Source organism: Canis lupus, chromosome 27, assembly GCF_011100685.1.
Source record: "Canis lupus familiaris isolate Mischka breed German Shepherd chromosome 27, alternate assembly UU_Cfam_GSD_1.0, whole genome shotgun sequence".
NCBI lineage: Eukaryota > Metazoa > Chordata > Mammalia > Carnivora > Canidae > Canis > Canis lupus.
Window position 1 is genome coordinate 33,275,730 of NC_049248.1, and position 25,213 is coordinate 33,300,942.

Sequence of the window (25,213 nt, forward strand, 5' to 3'; positions counted from 1 at the left end):
GGGCTGATCTGTGCCAGGGCAGGCAATTGTTTATTAATTTTAAATTCTCCAAAGACAATGTGCCTTCCGCAACTCTCAGCCTTCAGCTCTTATCACTCACTTTCAGATGATGATTAAGAAGACCTTTTGCATCCAAGTACTATCAACTTAGCTATGAGTATGTCTTCAGTACTTTCATACATTTATATTTACATTCAAACTTTTGGTTTATCAAAAGTTTATTAGGTGTAAGGAGTGATGCGGCTACTCTTCTCTTTAACAGACAACTCACACCATTATTTATTTATTAAAAGTCTGTCTTGGGGATCCCTGGGTGGCGCAGCGGTTTGGCGCCTGCCTTTGGCCCAGGGCGCGATCCTGAAGACCAGGGATCGAATCCCACGTCGGGCTCCCGGTGCATGGAGCCTGCTTCTCCCTCTGCCTGTGTCTCTGCCTCTCTCTCTCTCTCTCTCTCTCTGTGACTATATATAAATAAATAAAAATTAAAAAAAAATAAAATAAAAGTCTGTCTTTTCCCTGATGCTTTGAATGTCACCTTTATCATATCTTTCCTGCATATTTCTGTCCAAGTTCTCCATCTAGTTTCAGTGTTGTGTAGATTTTGGTAGAATACCAAAGATTTTAATTATGTTATTTTATAGGACAATCTGATATAAACTTTTGTTTACTCAGCATTTTTGAAATTCATGATTTTCAAGTGGATATTATACCTTTTCAGAGAAACAACTTAACACCAATATTTTATGCATTTTATATTTAAAGATATGGATTAGGGATAAATGTCTCATGTTATTCTATATACTTTGTTGATTAAGTATCATTTTATTGCAATCTGTGACAACATATTTGATGCAGACCAGCCCATTTGATGGATTACAGTCAGATCATCATTCAATGTTTACTGTTTGGGGGAGTTTATTTTCCTAAAGGCATCTACTGCTTCATAGATAACTTCTGAAGAAATTGTTAGTGCAAACAAGAAATTAGAAAATCATTAGAAATTCATTGGATAAGTTCAAGAAGTACTTAGAAGTGCCTTATGTTGTAGTTGAGATACTTCCTAGATATATAAATAAGGATTGTATTCTCCTGCTGGGGATTGTGTCAATGAAGATATTTATTTTGAAAGGGAGCAGATAAGAAGGTTAAAATCATTTCCATTTTGAGGTAAACATTTCTTTCCATATCCTTATAATTATCTTAGTGTCCTCTGACACTAAGAGGGAAAAATTTCTAACCTGCATAGCTCTAACATCTATGGATTGATACCTAGAAGGATATGTGCCTTGGACGAAAATTTAGGTTAAGTGACCATTGAGTTTTTCTGCTCTGTGATCCTGTGATTACAAATCCTACTGTTTCTAACAGTAAATTTACCAACAGAACAAAATACTGAGTGCTTTAATAGTCTTTGAATAGTACCTTGTTACGATAGTTACCCCAAAAATGTGTTAGGTGAATAATAAATAATTGAATGAGATTGATATTAGCTTCCAAAAATCCCTTTTAAGTTCCAGAAAGGTAGCCATAAATATTGTTGTTGAACTAGCTAATGTGTGAGTAGCTCATTATTTGGAAGTACTTTTGACTATACTGTTCACTATCTTTGTGGCCTTAGGAAAACACATTTTTATACAGATTATGTAATTTGTACAATGGAGAGTCCTCCTCTGCCCACCACAGGTGATTTTTGTGCATAGCAAATGAAATACTTAAGAAAGTGTCTATAAAATGCTTTATTAGTATGAGTTAGGAGATGTTATATGTTTACATTATGTCACAAATACAGTTGATTAGGGACCTATTTAAGAACTGTCCTACTTACACAATTCTTTAGTTTTGGATGTGATTATGATATTATGGCTATGTAGGAAAATGTTCTTTTTCTAAGAAAATAGCTATTATATGTGTCTCTATATAGACAGGCATATATATAGACAGGTGTGGGAAAATGGTGTGTGTGTGTAGAAAGAGAGAGTATGAACAAATGTGACATGTTAACAGGAGAATGTTAACAATTAGTACAATAGGGACTATGTTCCTCAAATTTGACATTCCATCTTTCTGATTCTTCACGTCCTTCCAGCCTGGTGAAGGACTGCTGAGTCTCATCTTAAACTTTGTCAAACAGAACTCTTTCCAAATTCATCACTGACTTCTGGAAGGCTATGAATTCATACTTTGTTTATTTCCCTGGCTATATATTTAAACTATAATAACAATCATATATGTTCATTATGGAAAAAATTTTAAGAAAAAAAAATTAAAATAATAATAAAAAACTACCCACACTTTTAGCACATAGAAGTAATCATTATTATATTCAGATGTAATTCTTTGTAAATTTTTTATTTTGAAAATGTTTAAGTCCACCAAAAAGTTGAACAAATAGCACTATATACACCCATATGCCCTTCATATACATTAACTGTTTGCCACACTATCCTTTCTTTCGCTTTTGTTGAATATGAATTTGAAACTTTGAAATTAAATTACAGACATCAAGCTGCCATGCCTAGACATACTGACATTCTATTCTTTAGAATAAGGATGTTTGTTTACATAATCACAACACCATTATCATAGCTAAGGAAGTGAACTCACTTGATTTTTTTTTTACATGTTTGATAACCGTCTGTCCTTGTGGAATTATATCCAACATTTTCTTTTCACTTACATTATACCATGTCATCTTAAAAATGATTTTAAGTTAATGCATAGCACACATTATTTAACCAATTTCCTTTGATAGTTGGATTTCATTAGATTGTTGATATTTTGACTCTTGTGAATCATGTTGAAATCACTCTTTGGTCTGAGGAATTTAAAAGTGATTTATCTCTATTATGAGATGAAATGTTTTATTTCCTTTTGAAAGAATTTCAGTCATGAACCAACACCTGAGAGAGAGAGAGAGCTTTTGGATTTTTTTAAATTTATTTATGATAGTCACAGAGAGAGAGAGAGAGAGAGAGAAGCAGAGACATAGGCAGAGGGAGAAGCAGGCTCCATGCACCGGGAGCCCGATGTGGGATTCGATCCCGGGTCTCCAGGATCGTGCCCTGGGCCAAAGGCAGGCGCTAAACCGCTGCACCACCCAGGGATCCCCAGAGAGAGAGCTTTTATTCGTTTTAGTTATGGTTTTATTTTCATTTTTCCATTGGGTACAAGGAGTAGAGTCACAATTTCTGGAAATAATGAAGGCGTTGGACTTCAGTCAAGTTTAAGTGATTTGGAGTGAAGTCTAGAAATCTTGCCCTCTTGACCTCCCTTTGTTTGACATACTTCTCTGGGAATAGTTATTTTTAGGAATGAAAAAAAAACTGATGTAGGGCTTCCCCCCCCCCATTAAGCTTAATTTCTTTAATTTTGCAATATTACTTAATAATTATTATTGAATGTTTATCATTATTTTTCAAGAGCAATTTTGTGGTGAAATGTCAGCACAGGGCTGTTAATTGGCTTGAATCTATGTATCTCTTTATAGAGACGACATGGCCTGATTTAGAACTCATCTTCTGGACTCTTCATCAGCATAGATCCCTAAGATACCTCCTGGGGTGTATGAGCCCTGGAGTTGGGTGTATTTATTAATATATCTGCTTATTTTCAGGATTTCGTGCACCTGAAGTTGCTAGAGGAAACGTTATTTATAACCAACAGGCTGATGTTTATTCATTTGGTTTACTACTCTATGACATTTTGACAACTGGAGGTAGAATAGCAGAGGGTTTGAAATTTCCAAATGAGTTTGATGAACTGGCAATACAAGGAAAATTACCTGGTAAGTCTTATTTTATCTACAGTAAAGATGATTATTTTTGCTAGCAGCAGCTTTATATCCAAGTTATTTAATTGTAGTTGTATACTTAATTCATCTCACAACTCATGATTTTTTGTTTGGTGCATGAAGATTCTTAAATCCTGTGACACATTAATAAAAATCATGTGAGAAAGATAACAGTTTTAGACTTTTTTAAAAAAACTCCCAAATTAACATTGATATATTTGGTATTATATGTAGAAGAATATTCAGAAAATTGCTGTTAGAGCTCCATGCTTAGCAACTTCTGTTCTTGTAATGAGTAACTATGTATGTGCTCATTAGCCTGGAATATTTTCATTTTCTTAGAGAGAGATAATTTATATGCAGGGATGGAAGCTTGAATTATTTATAATAAGAATTTTTAGTCGTAAATATTAATAAGAATTAGTAAATGATTGTTTAATGAGATGAGATTTCATTTTGAATGGTTGTTTCATGCTTTTAAGAAATTCTAGAACATTGTTGTTCATTCCTTGACTGTTAACTTCAGTGCCCTCTACAAAGTACTCTTTTATATTTTTTTCATGTTTTCTACTTTCACTTTCACTTAAGAAATATTTTTGACTGTATGCTATGTGTCAGTACAGCAAAAATAGATTTAACTACCTCCTTTGGGGGGACATTTAAAGATTCCCAGCAAAAGGAAATTTATTATTTGCATAAACTTTTCACACAATCTGGGTCATTGCCCTGATTTCACAAGTTACCTGTCCAGTGATAGTTCCCAGGTCTGTAGTTTATACCAGTTAGAAGAATGGCATTCCTCTTGTAAAAAAAGAAATGTGCACAAACTGACACTGGGGACATGATCAAATACTTGCTGACTTTAAATATTAAAATAAAAAGTACTTCCATAGAAGTCTAATTATTATATGAACAAAAGTATCTTCAAAGTATATGTGAAATGCAGGTGTGGAATGAAAAATCTATTTTTTTATTCAATCAGTCTTTGTATCTTTTTTATATAATAAAAATCAAGAAGTCTTTTTGATGTCTCTAGAGTAGAGATAAAGTTAACAAAACTATTTCTAAGTTTGTGAGATAAGTAGATCCATAATAAATATAGGATTATGGAGATCAGCGTTTTCCTTTGCATGGTCTGGACTTCTTATATACATTGAAAGGAAATGAAATAATTGTTCTGAGTTGTCTGATGTTCTAGCATGATATGTTTTTGGATGTTTCAGATCCAGTTAAAGAATATGGCTGTGCCCCCTGGCCCATGGTTGAGAAGTTAATTAAAAAGTGTTTGAAAGAAAATCCTCAAGAAAGGCCTACTTCTGCCCAGGTACTCTTAGAGTCAAAATTTATCAATATTTTATACAGAGCATCCAACCATGTATACACACATATGTAATCTTCTCACACACACACACACACACACACATATATTCAAATACATAAATAAACACACACATCTGACAAACAATCATAAAGCAAAACTTTGATATTTGCCCCACCCAAGGCACAAAATAAAGAGCATTGCCAACACCCTGGAAGCCCTCGTATGCTTCTTCCTGATTTAACACTCTCCTTTCCCTATAAATAGCTGTTTTGCTGACTTTTGAGACAATCCTTTTCTTTCCTTTATGTTTGCTACCTAGTTTAGTTTTCTTATATTTTTCTTTAATTTAAAATAGAATTTTTCATGCTGTGTTCTGAAATATTTTCAATTGTTCTCACAGCCTTATTTTGTAAGCTTTATGGAGATTGCTAAACATCACTGTTGGTTATTTTCACTGCTATTCCATTCCACTGTTTGAGCAAGAGTATATATATCTATGATCATATCTATGGGTATTGGTATTGCTTCCAGTTTTTTGCTATTATGAACATGGTTGTACCTGTCTCTTAGTGCAGAATGTATGAGAACTGCTTTGTGATATATACCTAGGAGTTGAATTGCAGAATCATAGGTTATGTTTTCTGAAGAAGTTGTACTAGCACAACACTTTCATCATCTGTATCTTAGGGTGGCCATTTCTCTATAATATTCTCCCCAGATTTAGTACTGAGTTCTTAATTTTTCCAAATATGTTGTCTTGTGTATTGATTTACATTTTACTAATTACTAATAAGGATGACCCCCTCTTTATATGTTCATTGGTTATATATATGTTTACTCCTCTAGAAAATGCCTGTTCATTACTTTGCCCATTTTCCTATTGGATTATTTGCTTACAAATGAACCAAGGAAAAGAAAAAAGAGATACCAATCCTCTGTTGGTTATATATATTGTGAATTTATTTTCCCAATTTGTAGTTTGCCCTTTTATTTCCTGCCAGTGCCTTTTGATGAACAGAATATCGTAATTTTAATACAGATAACTTTAACAACCCTTTTTATGGTTATTACTTTTTTTGGGGTCCTGTTTTAAGAAGTCCTTATCTCTCCTAGAATCCCAAGAATATTTACCTATGGTTTTTCCAAATGGTTAAGTTTTGGTTTTGACATTTAAGTTCTTAACCCTTTAGGAATTGCTATTTTTATCTGAATCCAACTTCCTTTTTTCTATATGAATAACTAAATTTTCCAGCTCTATCTATTAAATAGCTTTTTCCTAATTTTTCTACTGATCTTCCCCACCTCCCCCATTTTCACTCTGTAATTTGTGAGATACACACACATCTACACACGTCTTCTCTTACATTGGTCAGCTTGTCTGTTCTTCCTCTAAAACTGTCCAGTCTTAATTCCTGTCAGTGTATAAGTCTCCTTTCCTTACTTATTTTTCTCCTCTAGAAATGTGTTAGGTATTCTTGGGTTTAGTTTTTCCATATACATTTTAAAATTGCTTTGTCAACTTTTATGAAAAACCCTACTGTGATTTGGATTGGACTTGGGATGAATCTGCAGACAATTTGGGGAGGATTCTATCTTTGTGATATTAAGTCTTTCTCTTCTTGGATATGGGTTACCTTCCTATTTATGTCTTCTTAAATGTCTTTCAATATAGTTTTATATTTTTGCATACAGATCTTTTGCATTTTTTCCCTCAACTTTCTTTTTGCAAATTGCTTTAAACCCAATTCCTGGCTTGAGGTGTTGTCGTTGTTGTTGTTGTTGTTTGTTTGTTTGTTTGTTTAACTGCCCAGGCGATAGGAATCTAGTCTACAAATCTTGAGAACAAGACTGGGGATAACAATTTCTCGGGGTTCTTTTCCCTCCTCCCCCTTTGTCTATAAACACCATCTTTCCTTGTGCCAGTGAAAGTGGAAGCATGGAGTGGCTTTATTTCTAGTTCCCATTTACTCTGAATATGCCCTTTGGAGTCCCAGCTTTATTGGAACAGGCCTTTATTGAACTCCACTTTGGGCAGGCTCTAGATTTAAACTTCTTTCTTACTGGCCAACAAGAAAACCACACATCAGTTTTGCCTTCAGTAGACAAATGCCTTAAAGGAAATATCTGGCTTTAAGGTTCTGTTGACCTCTCTTTCACTGGATTCTTTTACTAATATTTTGGCCTAGTAAGTTCTTAAGATGTTGTCAGATCTTTAATTTTTTTAAGAGATTAAAAAATAATTTTCCTAGCATTTTAACTTGCTTTTAGATGAGTGGCTTGCCCAACTAACGGTTCCATCTTTTCCACTGATAATAATCAGAAATAGATTGCTTGGGATACCTGGGTGGCTCGGTGGTTGAGTGTCTGCCTTCAGCTCAGGGTGTGGTCCCGGAGACCCAGGATCGAGTCTCACATCAGGCTCTCCTGGAAGAGCTTGCTTCTCCCTCTATATCTCTGACTCTCTCTCTATGTCTCTCATGAATAAATAAATAAATAAATAAATAATTTTAAGAAATACATTGCTTACTATGTTTTGCACTGAAACAGATTTTAATAGATCAGATCTCTATGTTGTGGACTCTTGATTTGGCATAACTCATTGAAAAAAATTTGTTTAATTTTAAAATTTCTACTCAAAAATAGCTGAGTACATACACTGACTTTAACAAACATTATGTTATTATCTTGGCTACTTTCCTTGACCTCCCCCTTCCCCTAGCTTTACTGAGACATAATTGACATAAACATTGTATTGGTTTTTAGATGTACAACATGATGATTTAATGCATGTAAATATTATGAAATTATTACCACAGTATGTTTAGTTAACATCCATTACCTCACAAGTTACAATTTTTTTTCTTGTGATAAGAATTTTTAAGATCTACTCTCTTAGCAGCTTTCAAATATACCATTTGCTAACTTTAGTCACCATGCTATGTTACATTCCTGTCTTATAACTGGAATTTTGTACTTTTTGACCCCCTTGCCCCATTTTACCCACTCCCATGCTCTGCCTCTGGCAACCACCAGTCTGTTTTCTGTATCTAGAAGCTTGGTTGGTTTTGTTTTATTTTATTTTATTTTATTTTATTTTATTGTTTTTCAGATTCCACATATAAGTAAAACTTCATATACAATATTATACTTTATATACAGTATATAAAACTCTAACATACAGCATTTGTCTTTCTCTGTCTGACATATTTCACTTTGCAGTATGCCCTAAAGGTCCATCTATACTGTTACAAATGGCAGGATTTCCTTCTTATTTATGGCTGAATAATATTATATTGTGTATATATAGACATACATATATACATTTACATATATATATAATATTTTCTTTATTCATTCATCCATTGATGGATACTTACATTGTTTCTGGATCTTGGCTATTGTGAATAAGGCTGCAATGAACATGAGGATGTAGATATTTTTTAAATATAATGATCTCATTTCCTTTAGATATGTACCCAGAAGTAGAAGTTCCATGATAGTTCTATTTTTAAATTTTTTTTTTTTTAGGAATCTGCATACTGTTTTCCATAGTGGTTGCAGCAATTTATATTCCCACCGACAGTGCACAGATGTTCCTTTTTCTCCACATACTTGTCAGCACTTCTTATTTCTTATCTTTTTTATTTTAGCCATTCTGGCAGGTGTGAGGTGGTATCTTTCGGTGGTTTTGCTTTGTATTTCACTGATAATGAATGATGTTGAGCACATTTTCATGTACTGGTTGGCTCTTTGTATGTCCACTTGTTTTTGTGTTTTGGTTACCACTGGTGTTAATCACACAGACTTCCTGTATTTTTAAAAACAATTTCACAGTGTAATTTTCCATAGCTGAATTATTGTCTTACTCTTTCCTCCTTTTATTTTCACTGATACTTCACCTGTGTTTTATAGATGACATCACTACCTTGATTTTTTTTTTTAGCATAGAACAGTATTTGACTTTGACATACCTACTTAACCTTTAAATACAGTATATATTAGGCAAGATAGGTAAACTTATCACCTTTGTCAGATGAGGCATAGAGAATAAGGAGCTTTCTGAGTCTTGTGGGTGGAAGGCAAGTGGCTGCGTCATGGCTTTAATTCCAGTTTCCTCAGTCCTGGTTCTGTTTCCTTATGGTGGTCCCCACCCCACCTCCCCTGTCTCTCTAGTTCTTTAGTTTCAAAGAGAAACATGAAAACAGTATCTAGAAGTGATTTGTGAATTTCATTACCAAAGATCAAAATTTCTTTTCCCCTCAATTGGCAGAAGGTCTATTCCATTGGTGGCCTGTGTTTATCTGTAACATAATGTGGCTCTGCAGTGTAAAATTGAGTGAAGAATAACTCCTGACTCTGCTAAATTCCTGCTCAATTGGCACTTTTGAGATTTTCTTTCTTTTCAAGTTACAAAACATACCCTAAAGACAAATAGTGTATCTCATGCTTAGTCTAAAAATAAGTATTAATTTTAATGTAATTTTATCTGTAGTTTGGATTATTAATCTTGTTGCTTGGATTAGATAGCAGTTTAAGAGATTTAGGTTTTTCTTGATACAGCTATAAGAGGTAGTTCTACATTTTGTACCATAATATGATCTTTCAAGAGGACATATATTAACTTGATGTGTACTGTTTTGTTATTTTAAAAACTTTCTCAGGTCTTTGACATTTTGAATTCAGCTGAGTTAATCTGTCTGATGAGACATATATCAATACCTAAAAACTTTAGTGTTGAATGCATGGTTGCTACAAATCATAACAGCAAGAATGCAAGCATCTGGCTGGGCTGTGGGCACCCGAACAAAGGACAGCTCTCATTTCTTGACTTAAGTACAGAAAAGCACACTTCTGAGGTAACTCCAAGCACCCTTTAAATTACAGCTACTTTGAAAAATTTATTTTGCTAATTATTTTAAAGCATGTTATTAGTTTAAAAAGTTACTTTGGAAGAAATTAAGTGAAAGCAACATAGTATTATTTAGTTTTCTGGTAGAACAAGAGCATTTATATGAAATTAAATAGTCTGTGTTTTGTTTTAAAATCATAGTATATGTATGTCTTCCATCAGGATCTCTAGAAACAGAGTCTTAGACAGAATTACTTATACAAGTGATTTAAGGAGAGAGTAGCTTTTAAGGAAGTGAAGGAAGACAAAAAGAACAGGGGAAGAAAGTTCACAAAAATGTAGTTTCTGAGGAAATCTACCCTCAGTCTCTGGCCATGAGGAAATCTGAGATGTGAGTAGCAGCACAGATTGATCTCTCAAGGGAGCCAGTCTTTGGATTACACGTAGCAGTCTGCCAGAGGGTGGCTATGGCGTAACCTCTGAGCCATTCAGGCCAAGCAGACCCCACCAGCGGAGGGCGGTCTGTGGGGAGGGTGCAGCTCTGAGCTGTTAGCAGCCCATGCTTGGAGCAGTGGGGTGAGGTAGGGGAATGTGGGGAGGGGAGGGGGAAAGGGGGGAGGGGAGGGGGAAAGGGGGGAGGAGAGGGGGAGTGGGGGAAGGGGTGGGGTGGGTATACCTGACTGGTAGGGCTTTACGAGATGGATTGATAAATTATATTAGCAAATACAAGATAAATTTCTAGACTTAAAAATTTAATATTTTGACTATTGCCTTGAAATAAATGTATGCCTAATCATTATTTAAGTTGAACAGTCCCCTCTTATTATTTTGATGGAATGAGAAATAATGATACTCAAAAGTAAATTTCGATTTTAATTCTAGTTTTCGATTCACTTTTGGTAGGCAAAATTGTCTGCCAGTTAACTCATTTATTGTTGAACGTTCAATAAAAATTGACATTGTTTTTAAAATTAAGAGCAATAGAATAAAACGAACTTCATGTATGGATCACCATATTTCCATTCTGTTCAATTTCTAGTCACTTAAGCTAGAATCAAATAAGTTCTTCAGCATTTGTTTTCTTTCCTTCTTTCTTCTTCTTTGTCTTCTTTTTTTTTTTTTTTTCTTTCAGGAAGTTACTGATAGTAGAATACTGTGCCTGGCTTTGGTGCATCTTCCTGTTGAAAAGGAAAGCTGGATTGTGTGTGGGACACAGTCTGGCATGCTCCTGGTCATCAATACCGAAGACGGGGCAAAGAGACATACCCTTGAAAAGATGACTGATTCTGTGACTTGCTTGTATTGCAATCCCTTTCCCAAGCAAAGGTGCCCTAGTGAATTTGACCTTTGGGAGAAAATTATATACCTTTTAGATGACTGAATTGTGTGGAAAACTGTTACTGCTTCAGGAAAAATGCTCATTTTTTAACATACTTCTATTTCTTTGCATATATTAAGGGTATTGTGGGAAGGCCACAAAAATATTCTAGGTTAAGCCGAGGCAGTTATTTAACAGATCAATCCTTTCTTCAGGTCTGCCAGCCCTACTGAGGGTATTACCTCAGCTCTAGTCCCTTTCTTTACCAGCCCTTTAGCTTACTTTTCTTTGTAGGGCCTCCTCAGGGACGACCTTTTCTTTATCCTTTTTCTGAATATGAACAGCCTGTTACATGCCAGTTTAAAACAGATCAGTTAACTACCAAATTGAGAAAATATCCAATAAGTGAATTCATAAATTATTAATAGGTGAAAATGACACACCATTATTAGTTGTGGGGGTCTCCTTCCAAAGGATTTTATCTAAATGGCAGGTGTGAGTAACAGGTTGGTTGCTGTAATACTTGAGGCAGGATGATTTCCAGGAGCCATTGAGATTATACTCCATGTATTTCTCTGGTTGAAGTCAATACTGGAAAATAAATATTAGAAATATTTAATAATAAATATTAGAAAAATATGAAACTCAAGTTTCGTGCAGCTAAAATAGGAAGTTCACTGGCAGTTTGGGAGTTGACGTTATTTGGATAGTGTCAGAGAAAAATTTTGTCATTAAATAGTCAAGGAAGGCTTTATTTAAGATTGTTGCGATAAAAGACACAAGTTGAACTCAACTCTGCTGAAATGAAAGGTGGGAGAGTTTTGAACACGAGGGTGAGCTACTGGAAAAGTACTGGAGGACTTTGTGGGAGGGTCAGTGTGATAGGTCATCTGTGTTTGCTAATTGCTGCTTATTGAAGTTAGGCTCCAACCTTCCCACAGAGACTGGGAGATAGGGCCCTGCCTTTCTTGATGCTAACATTTGAAAAGGAAGGCTCCTAGTTCCTTGAGAAAGACACACCTGGGCGGTAAAACTGACAAGAGGTCAGGAGGAGTTACAACTCAAATGCGCAGAAGAATTTACAAATGTTAAGTTTTCCAAAGTAAATGCTATAAGAAAGGGAGGTCAGGGGCCGTGTCTAAATCATGAAGAAGCTAGTCTAAAGGTTAGTCAACCTAGAAGGGAATGTTAGGGTCATCTTGGTCAATATCAGCATTCTTTTTGACAATTTTAACATTTTTGACTTTTTTTTTTTTTTTTTTTTAGCAAGCAAAGAAATTTTCTTCTGGTGGGGACTGCTGATGGCAATTTAGCAATTTTTGAAGATAAAACTGTTAAGGTAAATGTTGAATCCATTCTACATCAAAGATTTTTAAGTTCTTTGTATTATGTATGCTTATCCCTGCCCCTCTTCTCAATGATCATAAATCCTGCTTTTCATCTTTTTTTTAATTTATTTTTTATTGGTGTTCAATTTACTAACATACAGAATAACCCCCAGTGCCCGTCACCCATTCACTCCCACCCCCCGCCCTCCTCCCCTTCTACCACCCCTAGTTCGTTTCCCAGAGTTAGCAGTCTTTACGTTCTGTCTCCCTTTCTGATATTTCCCACACATTTCTTCTCCCTTCCCTTATATTCCCTTTCACTATTATTTATATTCCCCAAATGAATGAGAACATATAATGTTTGTCCTTCTCCGACTGGCTTACTTCACTCAGCATAATACCCTCCAGTTCCATCCACGTTGAAGCAAATGGTGGGTATTTGTCATTTCTAATAGCTGAGTAATATTCCATTGTATACATAAACCACATCTTCTTTATCCATTCATCTTTCGTTGGACACCGAGGCTCCTTCCACAGTTTGGCTATCGTGGCCATTGCTGCTATAAACATCGGGGTGCAGGTGTCCCGGCGTTTCATTGCATTTGTATCTTTGGGGTAAATCCCCAACAGTGCAATTGCTGGGTCGTAGGGCAGGTCTATTTTTAACTGTTTGAGGAACCTCCACACAGTTTTCCAGAGTGGCTGCACCAGTTCACATTCCCACCAACAGTGTAAGAGGGTTCCCTTTTCTCCGCATCCTCTCCAACATTTGTTGTTTCCTGCCTTGTTAATTTTCCCCATTCTCACTGGTGTGAGGTGGTATCTCACTGTGGTTTTGATTTGTATTTCCCTGATGGCGAGTTTATTTTCATCAAATGTTGCATACAGTAGATCCTCTATAAATACTTGTTGACTGGCTGTACATTTTATATGAACGAACTAAGGATAAGATGATGAATGAGATCTGATTTATGATGTTAGGAATGAAAGTAATTCTATTTTTATGTAAATGAAGTGATAATTCATTTATATAAATATAGTGTGGAAAAAACAAAACTTAAGTTTTAAATCTGGTTTGCCACCAACTTTTTCTTTAGTCTGGAAGAAGTCATTTAACTGTCTGTTCCTCAGATTCTTATTTGTCAATAAAAGATTTATTCTTCCCTCCATCCACTCATCTGTGGTTCCATCTGTTTATCCAACACCCTACCCATTTATACTCCTTGTTATCAAAGAGCTTATTGTCTAATGAGAGACAGACAAGTGGAGTATAATCCCTTGGTTATTTCCTGAACATTTTTTACATGGAGAGATAAAGAGATTGGTTATAAGGATAATGTTTTGCATACCACTTGAATTGAATCATGTTTTCATAAATCCTTTGAAAAATGTATCTTGAATTTTTATTTTAAGTCCTCTAGCCATTTATGATGGAAAAGTAGCTTTTAGAAAGCACAGCAAATTTTACAGCATTTCATTCTGCAGATACTCAGCTTATTGAATGTATTTCTCTTCTTGGCAAAGTGTAAAGGAGCCGCTCCTTTGAAGATACTAAATATAGGAAATGTCAGTACTCCACTGATGTGTTTGAGTGAATCCATGAATTCAACTGAAAAAAACATTATGTGGGGAGGATGTGGTACAAAACTTTTCTCATTTTCTGATGATTTCACCATTCAGAAACTCATTGAGACAAAGACAAATCAGCTGTAAGTTATTTCTATCTATATAATTAATTTACTGCTTTATTCATGTTTATTCTTTATAATCATATCAATAATACTATTGCAATCCAAGCAAAAATCTTTTAAAATGCATAATTTGCTTTTCTATTAAAGACATCACCCAGCCCAATCATATTTGAGATAAAATATAAAAGCCACAATAATCTTAGTAGTATTTACCAATCTAAATTTTTAAGTTTCATTATCTCTTTATATAATTAAACATAAATTTGAAAGGCAATATACTCAGTATTTTACTTCACCTGTTGGTTTTACATATGTGTCTTGGATAGCTTCCATTAAGTGTTGATTGTAAAAAGCATATGCTGCAGGAATAAAGTCATCTCTAGATTTGATGATTATATAGAGTCCTCTTTACAGTGAAGTTAGTGATACCACTTCCCAGTGAAAATAAAATAAACTATGAACCTTGTTCCAATTTGTTTCAAGTTTTAGAGTTGTATTTTAACCAGTTGGTTCTTACTTATTACATTCCTCAGGGAGAAGCAACATAGGATGGTAGATAATAGCATATATTGTAGTTCAAATATTGGCTTTGCCATGTATTGATTTTGTGAACTTGGGAAAGAACTTAAATATCCAGTCTTCTCTAACCTGAGAATTGTAATATATTCTATCTCAAAGGGATGTTTGGAAGACTAGACAAAAAATTAATATAAGGAGCTAACATAATGCCCAGCACTTGGTAAGCTCTTAGTAAACATTAGTTATGATTATTATTAGCTTTGAGTCACAAATCCCTATCTCAGAGAATATCCTGCTTTCTCAGTATCCATTGAATTACCTAAGACTGAAATTCAGGAGTAATCCTTGACTACTTTGTCCTTTACTCTCTTTGCTACTTAACTCTCCTCCTAATTGACTCTCAAATTCTTGCATTTCTCACTTTTCCTACTGATGCTTCCATGGGCCAGGCTGTCTGTCACCCACCGTTGATGGCCATGTTAACCAGAGCCTCTTTCTAATCAGTTCTCAACTTCTGATTGGGCTCCCTTCAGTCCATTCTCAATAGTATAGACAGAGGGTCTTTTCTAAAATGCAAATCAATCTGATGTCAGTCTCTTACTGAAAACCCTCAGTCACATCCCACTGCCCTTTAAGTGATGTTCAAATTTCTTAAGCGAGCCTACCAGGCACTTGCTTCCCTCTCTAGATTAATATTTTGCAGCCTCCTTGCCCTCTGTGCTTTGGCCAAACTGAAATCATCTCCATTGTCAAAGACAACCTGCTCCACTTTTAACCAACCTAAAAAAGCCTGAAAATATTTAAAAAGAAGGCCCCACAGTTTTCTTTGCTTTTTTTTTTTTTAATTCCATACAGCATGTTATGAGATCATTGGTATTGATCCCCTAAAATTCCATGTAAAATTGGGAGTATAAGTGCTTTATCAGAGAGAATGCCTGTAAACATGAAGCACCGAAAGCTGTTCATCTCCCAAAAGAGGTTAGGACCCAGCTTCATAGACACATGGAAATATTTACTCGCTTCTCAAAAAGTGTCTCCTGTTGCCTTGGACTCTCCCTGGCTAAGCAGATACCACATTGCTAATTCGATGCTGCTTCATCCTCACTACCCTCCTTTTTGGACACACTGACAGAGGCATGATGAGTAGTGGAAGATGATGCGGTCTCTGGAGCCACAGGCCTCTGAAGACCTTTGTATAGTCCTGCTTCTGTAACATGCCAGTCATATGGCTTCAAGCAAGTTACTTAGCATTTGTTAAACATTCTGTAATTACAGACATTGGGACTTGTAATATTTTATAAGATTTTTTATTGAGGATCAAATAGAATAACACACCAAAATATTTTATAAATTCTGAAAGTCTATAGAATATTTGGGCTAGTTTGAACTGTCTTCTGTTAAATACAGCAGAACTCAGGAAGGAATTGCCTAAAATGTAGTGGCTCTTTGGCAACACATGTTCTTGCCTCCCTTGCCAGGACAAGAATAAGATGGAGAAAAAAAATCTTCCTGCCCTAAGACAAACTAAAGATTTTTTACACCCTGTGATATTTTCATGTCATTTATCTGATCGAATTGCAACTTTACCCATTTTTACTTTTTTCTTGGTTGTTCATTCCTTCTGTTGGTTCATTCTTCATCTATCCATCCTTCTGTGCATCCACCTGCTTTGTTAACCAGGCAGTTTTTTAGATGGATACTTACCCATTTCTCTACTATATGTATTTACTAGATAAATAGGTACTTGGTAACTCTTTACTGGATTGTAGTTGTATAGAAAACACATGGTCCTTGTCCTTAAGAAATCACATTTACAGTCTAGTGTCAGAGACACAGTAATTAATAAATACAATTTTATATTTAATAGGCTTATATATTACATCTGGTACCAGTGCAGGAGAACAAAAGGCTGGTGTATTTTGATAGGTCAGGGATGAATGCCAGAGATGCTGATATTTAAGTTAAGCCTCAAGGGCTGACTAGGAGTTTGCCATGAAGATAGGGCATATGGTAGCCAATCTGTTTGCAAGAAATGAAGCACAGTGGTGTTCTTTCTTTCCCTCTAGGTTTTCTTATGCAGCATTCAGTGATTCCAACATCATAGCAGTGGTGGTAGACACGGCTGTCTACGTCGCTAAGAAAAATAGCCCATTTGTGGAAGTACGGGATAAGAAAACTGAAAAACTCTGTGAACTAATAGACTGTGTGCACTTTTTAAAGTAAATATTTTTATTGTATTTTATTGTGGAAAGAACATAATGTGAGACTGACCCTCTCGACAAATTTTTAGTTATACAACATATTGTTGACTGTAGGTACAATGTCATTGGTTCTTTATGTTATGCTTGGAAGAGCTGTCTTTATACTTCAGATTTCACAGAGAAAGGAAATATGACTAATATTACTTTGTTTCTGCCTCTAATTAGAACACTAAACAAACAAAAACAAACTCAGAAACAAAATTGTTTGGGTACCTGGGTGGCTTAGTGGTTAAGTGTCTGCCTTTGGCTCAGGTCGTGGGATCAAGTCCTGCATTGGGCTCCCTATAGGGAGCCTGCTTCTCCCTCTGCCTATGTCTCTGCCTCTCTCTCTGTGTCTCTCATGAATAAATAAATAACATGTTTAAAAAATAAAAAAAAATTGTTAATGCTTTTTAGCACCTTCCCTTGGTATCTACCAAATGTCATGTTGGGGGGAAAAGGGAACATAATAATTATGGTTTCTTCAAGGTATTACAAAGACTATCCTCTAATGAAAAAATAGTACATTATTGAAAGTGATCATACTGGATTCATTGCTGACTGTACATCTAGCTAGTAGTGTTACAATATCAAAAATTACTGCTTTTTAAAAAAATATGGTTATTTATTTGAGAGAGAGAGAGAGAGGAAATGAAGGGAGGGTAGTGGGAGAGAATCCTAAGCAGACTCCATGCAGATCACAGAGCCTGACTCAGAGCTCGATCTCATGACCCTGAGGTCATGACCCTGAAATCATGACCTTAGCTGAGACCAAGAGTTGGATGCTTAAACAGCTGAGGTATCCAGGCGCCCCTCAGAGTTTACTACTTGTAATTGTCCTACAGATTCAATGATACTTTGCTCTAAAGATAAAGTAAAAAAAAAATTTTTTTAAATGGGGGATAACCTACTACACTGACTAGTGCACTGACTGTCTTAGGATAAAGGGTCAAGACACCAGGCTGACAGGCAGTTCTTAGTCTGCTCCAGCATGTCAGACACAAATCTCAGACTTTAAATCAAACACATCTTTTGTGTGCTGCTGCTGGGAAACAGGACCACTGCCAACCTTATTTCTAGCCACTTTATAATTTTCTTTTGTTTTGTTTTAATGTGTAGATTTTTTTATACTCTGGAGAACATTTAGATTACACACTGTGTCTGTAAAATGAGACTTCAAAGTTTACTCTCCTAGAATCTTTTTGTTTTTCTCTGGATGGTAAGGAGATTTGTATTCTGAAGTGCTGAGAGTGCTGCCTAGTAAAGGCTCCCTTTCTTCCTGAAGTTCTAAAAGTATTAGGATTCTTTTATTTCTGAACACCTCATTTTTTTATGAATTATTCATTGGCTCAGGGAAGAGTTTAGTGGTTGGTATTGATATCTTTTACATATAAATGACTAAAATTTAATTTTCTTTGTAACTTTTAAACTTCATGGAAAGCTTTTGAAAATAACTTTTTCTATTTATATTGGGCAAATTTATTTTTTTAACTGAATTACATAGGCTTATTATTTATAAAGATTATATCCATTTTATTTACTTCAGAATTTCTTGAAGTCAAGAGATATTGTGTTATCTTTGATAATTTGTTTCAAGTAGAAAAACTACTTCAACATTCTGTATTTAGCAAAGCTAGTTTTGTAGAATTTTAATGATATATAATGTATACTGATATGTATTCATAATATAAAACACTATATAGTGTGTATATGTAGACACACATCTATTTTATCTCATAATTTTCGATAAAATTATTAATGCATACTTTATGGTTTTAGGGAGGAAATGGTAAAAGTAAATGCAGAGTCAAAACACAAGCTCTCTTACTCTGGGAGAGTGAAAACCCTCTGCCTCCAGAAGAACACTGCTCTCTGGATAGGAACTGGAGGAGGCCATATTTTACTCCTTGATCTCTCGACTCGTCGAATTATACGTATAATTCACAATTTTTGTGATTCTGTCAGAGTCATGATGACAGCACAATTAGGTACGTTTCTTTCCTTTAGATCTTTTCTCATATTGTTGAAATTATAAAAATATGCTTTTATTTTTAATTTTTCTCTCTTTTATTTTTAATTTCTCTCTTTCTAATGTCATTTGAAGTATCTTAGCAGGTTCCATAATGAAATAGGAATGGGATACATTTGGAATCAGGTCATTCAAACATGGAGGGAGTACATGCTCTCAGTCCCATTGAGAAGCAGATTATTGCAGCTGAGCACTAAATTTGCGTCTTACTTTCTCTATACCTAAGGCAAAAAGAGGAAATAGATAATGTTGAATATTTAAAATTTAATCAAAGATATTAAAGCAAATATTTATTTTGATCCATTTAAGCTTCCCACCCTTATTAAATTTGGTTTTTCATTCTATAAGCAAATTTATATTCTTGTAACAATATATGCTGAACTCTACAATGTACAAGTATTCACAATGATGATTTATGCAAACTTTTATATCTTTTCTTGCTCTTACTTTTCTATTTAAACAGGAAGAAATCATAAGAGCACGTGAAATATATTTCCTACATAAATACATTCCATTGTCTTCTTAACTAATTTATTTGGCTTAGAGAATAGTATTAGCATATATACAAAGTTGATCATGAAAATAACATAAGGGAATTAAGTTCTGCAAAACTAGAGTTTATGTAACTTTAGCAAGTAAGTCATAATGTGTTTGAAAAGTGAAAAAAATAGTAAATTCCTTTTACAGGAATATATTAAGGAGTGACAGGTGTTTCTCCTTACTCTCACCCATTTTTTTTATTGGAGTTCAATTTGCCAACATATAGCGTAACACCCAGTGCTCCTCTCACCAAGTGCCCCCCTCAGTGCCCATCACCCAGTCACCCCAAACCCCCTGCCCACCTCCCTTTCCACTACTCCTTGTTCATTTCCCAGAGTTAGGAGTCTCTCATGTTTTGTCACCCTCACCGATATTTTCACTCATTTTCTCTCCTTTCCTTCTATTCCCTTTCATTAATTTTTATATTCCCCAAAAGAATGAGACCATATAATGTTTGTCCTTCTCCGACTGACTTACTTCACTCAGCATAATACCTTCCAGTTCCATTCATGTCAAAGCAAATGGTGGGTATTTGTCGTTTCTGATGGCTGAGTAATCACCCATTCTTTATGAATGGATATTGGAGTTGCACAAAGGTTAGATTAGATGCTGTGAGTGGTTGGTTCACTATCAGGATATATATCCACACACGCAGAGCAGTAGGTCTCTAGTGAGTTGTCTCTCTAGTTTTATTCTACCAAGGTTGTTCCAACCTCTAATTTAATTAGTATGTACTTCGGGACCCAAGTGGTTTTTCATTACTGACATTATGTGGGATTTCAGTGGGTTTAATTGATTTTTTAAAATAAAGATAAATTTAAACATAATCTACAAGTGCAGCAGCCTTCACCTGCCTTTGCAGCTTCTGTCAGTTTCCACATTACTCCCAGCGCTTTCTGATCTAGAATATTGTTAGTCCCTCTGACATACCATGCTTCATGCTGCCTCAAGGTTTTTCACGTGCTGTTTCATTCTTTGCTGATTTAACATAAGGTAATGTAGTTAAGTAAGACAAGAAGATAGACTAAGTTAACTCATTCTTTGAAACAGTAGTTCATGTATCAAAACCTCTGAGAAGTCAACACTGATGAGGTCAAACTTCCCTATTTGGGGCTCTTATTACATCTCTCTTGCGTAGCATTGATCCTAGTCATGGATTTTTTTCATTAATGTCAATCTCCTCACTAGAATATAAACTGCATGTGCGTAAATCTGCATGTGTTTGTTGACCCTTTCATTGCTAGGGCCTATCTAGGGCATCCTCTATAGAAAGCTTTTGGCAGGGATCCCTGGGTGGCGCAGTGGTTTGGCGCCTGCCTTTGGCCCAGGGTGTGATCCTGGAGACCTGGGATCAAATCCCTCGTCGGGCTCCCAGTGCATGGAGCCTGCTTATGTCTCTGCCTCTCTCTCTCTGTGTGTGTGTGACTATCATAAGTAAATAAAAAAAAAATTAAAAAAGAAAAAGAAAACTTTTGGCAAATGTTTGTTGAATAAATTAGTGAATGAGTTGAGAAGAAAGTATGGTTCTGTGACAGACTATCAGTATATACATCCATGCAGTTTTTATCCAAATGGTTCACATTTGACTAGTGCCAAAGCACCTTCATGCATATGATCTCATTTAATATTATAACTTTCTGTGTATAAATATTAAACCCATTTCTTACAGGTTAAATTGTTTTATCAGATTAACATAATTAATAGAGATTATAGCAAGGAGTAGATCACAAATTTTCTAACATTAAATAATTGCTGGTCTTGGAGAGTTTTTATTCAATGTAATTGAAGTATCTCCTAAAAAGTAGAATTATAAAGTAAGTCCCATGGACTTTTTAAAGTCCAACTTATTATGTTGTTTTAACAAAAGACTCATGTTTTTTTTTTTTTAAAGGAAGCCTTAAAAATGTCATGCTGGTTTTGGGGTATATCCGGAAAAATACTGAAGGTACACAACCCCAGAAAGGTAATGTTTAATAAGATACTGTATTCTAAACACAGTACAATGACATTGATGATTATAACACGTTATATGTTTTATACATTTATAATAAATATAACATATGCTATAATACTTCAAGAAGTTTTAATTGGTAGCTTCTTTATAGTGTAAATAATTTAAACATAAATCTTCAAAACTAAGCTTCAGTGATTTAGCAGTGTTGTTTATTTTTTGAAATGAAGTGGAAGTATCAATCACTATAAAATGAGAACTAGCCCAAAGTTAAGCTAAATGTGGATATTTTTTCCTTACAACTTACCAATATCCATATGAGGTCTGATTTTGAACAGGATTTTATAAAATGATTTCTTTTAGAAAATGAAATATTAGGTTATTAAAGGTCTATACTCTTTTTGAAATGTAGTAGTTTCTGTATATATTTCTTAAAATATATTTTAAATATTTTCTAGATGGAGTTTCATATAAATGACAGTAATTTAGCATGTTATTTTTAGCTGTACTTATGTATATGTTTGTAAAAGACAAATATAAATGAACAAAATTGAAATAAAATAAAAATGTCTTATGCCGAATCTTTGAAACATGGTTTCATTATTTTGTTTTGTAGAGATACAATCTTGTTTGTCTGTTTGGGACATCAATCTTCCACATGAAGTGCAAAATTTAGAAAAACATATTGAAGTGAGAAAAGAATTAGCTGAAAAAATGAGAAGAATATCGGTTGAATAAGAGAGATATTGAAGATCTTCATCTTTGGATGGGAAAATTATTCTATTGTAAATATTTCTTTAAAAATGTTTACATATGTAAAGGGTACTTCCACTCTTTGAAATAGCTTGTGTATATGAAGGAATGTTTATATATTTTATTTTAAATATAAATATGTGTAAAATAATTATCAGTGGAAAATATGTTTTAAAGAACTATTTAAAACATAACATTTTATTTCCTATGCATCCTAATTAATTTTTTGGATTAAGTAATGAAAGGAAATCTAAAAAATACATAATTGCAGGACTCATACTAAAATTTACAAAGTGATTAATTTTGTTGTTAAAGGAAGGTAAGCATTATTTAAAATTCTGCACTTAAACAAAAATGTTGTTTGATTACTTTCTACGTATTTTGCAAAGTAGAATAAACATATTAGGACTGTTTGATGTGTAATACATTCCTTCTTAGATTACTTTTAAATGCAACTATCATATATGCTTGTAAACAGTCAATGAATTATCACTAATAAAGCCCATCATTGGGATGTGCATTCTCTTTATTGCTGATTCAAACAATGCATCTATTGCAGCTTCCTTCAATCTAAAAGAAAATGTCATGAAAAGTGCTAATGAGAAAATGAAATATATGTTTCTCATATCCAGAAAAGACACAGTTACTTTCTCTTTTCCTGTTTTACAGTTCTATCTTTGAATGTGGATACCCTGAAATTTGTATAATTGGTGTAGATACAATGTTCAGTCTTGAAGTGATATTTTTAATGTTTAATTTGGATTTTCAGTGTTAAACTAGACAGCTGGTTACTTGTTCCTAATCTCTGCTCTGATGCTTCTACCTATGTTCTTCCTAAATTTATGACTCTGCAAATCCTGCATCACTCAGGAAAAAAACAAAAACAAAAACAAAAACATTTCCAGAATTACAGAATTCCACAACTCCCATCAAGACTATGCATGCAAGTTTGTAACACTTTAGTTTGATGAGGAAGAGAGGAGCTTCAGGCTATGATGGGTAAAAATACTTGCTAACCTAGTCTCCTGAGTTATACCTAAATTGTTTAAATATCTGGCCACAGTACGAATATCAGGGCCAAGTATCTACAGAACAAATTGAGTGTCATTTCTGTTTTAAGGAAAAACATTTCTAGTAAATCAATTGGCCCTGGCCAATATTCATGATTTCAAACAATTTCCTATGATAGGATAACTAGTCCATTTAATATTCTCAGAACTGACTGATGTTGTATTATAGGATGATTTTAAAAATAACGAAGGAATTTGTTCCTATGATATTTCTCACTTTCTTTGTATTTATTGCAATTTTTTACAAAGATAATTATGAAGAAATATGTAAATGAAAATCATATTTAAATGGAACAATAAACATTTTTAAAGCATGTTTAAGAATTTTAAAACTTTGTGATAGTTTTATTTTTCATATAAAGGTCTATAATCTGCTTAATATGAAATTTTATATGAATACATGTATGGGTATATAGAAAATGCTAACTAAAGTTTTCTCCTGAGGATTTATCCAGTTTTCTATAGTACACATAGTTTCCAGGATCCCAGGATAAAACCTGACAGGCCTGATATGTTTCATTTTTTAAGTTCTCATAAAAATTAAGTAGGATTGTTCAGTTTTGAGTGTTGAAAAAAGAATGACTTTAGAGCAATTAATTAAAAAATTGACAGTCATTTTAAGTTTTGCCTGGTTAAAACCCCCAAAGAAGCTACTAATCATTATAAAAGCATAAGAGTTTATCTTCATAGAAAATATTTTGAGAGGAATTTTAAATGTAAAAAGAGAGTCCCTCAAATATAATTTTGGCAAGCACTATGGATTATGTGTGAACTATTTTAAGTAAAATTCATCTTATTTTTCATCAAGATTGTGATATAAATTTATGAAACACAGCAAAAAGTAGTAAAAAAATTTTTTGAGAATTTTCCTAAATTGAAAATACCAAAAGTAGATATGTCTAAAACCCTTGGGACTTTGCATCTTTATGTAATCTATCACTATAGATAGCTTAACACCTAGCAATACTTTTATGTTTCATGGACACTCATCAGCAATATAAGTAAAATCTTAAACTGTGCCAACTCAGGAGAAATTGAAATTCTCATTCTCTGTCTGGCCAGTTTCCCAGCCTTGGTGCCATTGTTGGGAATGAAGGACTGAAGTAAACGGAAGACGGAAGGAAGGAAGAAGGAAGAAGGAGAAGGAAGGCAGTCCTGGGGAGTAGAGCTTTCTGTTAGGTTCTTATTTCTTTTGTCTTTTTTTTTTCTTTCTTTCTTTCTTTCTTTCTTTCTCTTTCTTTCTTTTCTTTCTTTCTTTCTTTCTTTCTTTCTTTCTTTCTTTCTTTTTGTGCCATTGTTTCTAATAATAATTCAGAATCTGACTGTTTAGAAGTACATAGGTATTGGTTCTTACAATTACTCAAGGTATTTGGAGTGTTCTTAGCACCTTCACTTTCAGTTGGGAGCCAGGCCTGCAGTCTGAATGCACTGTGAGTGGTGAGCAGGAACATGGCTCTCCCGTTGTGCTATCCTCTCCCTTCCCTTGGTTTTCAGGCTCACTGGGAAGTCCCTGTTTGGGAGAGTTTCAGGCTAAGATAAAGTGTGGGGAGAGGGATGCTGGTATTAGTATCTAAGTCTTGGTGGGGAGAATCTGTTCAGCCTCCAGAGATTCCATTGTCCCATGGCAATAGAGCCTGGGAAACCAGATTTTATATATCTCACTATGACTGGGGCTTCACCACATTTACTAATCTGAAGATCACTGAGAGGTTATTATTAACCTCATTTATTTCTGAAAATACAAACCCGAGTGATAAATGCTATGCTGGAAGTATTCTGGGACAAAAAAAAAAAAAAAAGATCATATGCGGAAA

General features: G+C 34.4%; 1 protein-coding gene across 1 annotated transcript in view; it reads left to right on the forward strand.

Annotated features, from left to right (window-relative positions):
* LRRK2 (leucine rich repeat kinase 2) overlaps positions 1–23,731 on the forward strand; it is a 139,801-nt gene extending 116,070 nt beyond the window's left edge. Inside the window, exons 42-51 of the mRNA XM_038577307.1 lie at positions 3,614–3,784; positions 5,014–5,114; positions 9,773–9,967; positions 11,093–11,286; positions 12,545–12,617; positions 14,131–14,315; positions 16,883–17,035; positions 18,836–19,044; positions 21,517–21,588; positions 22,193–23,731. Of these exons, the coding sequence (XP_038433235.1) occupies positions 3,614–3,784; positions 5,014–5,114; positions 9,773–9,967; positions 11,093–11,286; positions 12,545–12,617; positions 14,131–14,315; positions 16,883–17,035; positions 18,836–19,044; positions 21,517–21,588; positions 22,193–22,314 (1,475 nt within the window). The 3' untranslated portion in view covers positions 22,315–23,731. The remainder of the gene's footprint in view (positions 1–3,613; positions 3,785–5,013; positions 5,115–9,772; positions 9,968–11,092; positions 11,287–12,544; positions 12,618–14,130; positions 14,316–16,882; positions 17,036–18,835; positions 19,045–21,516; positions 21,589–22,192) is intronic.
* The last annotated feature ends 1,482 nt before the right edge of the window (positions 23,732–25,213 follow it).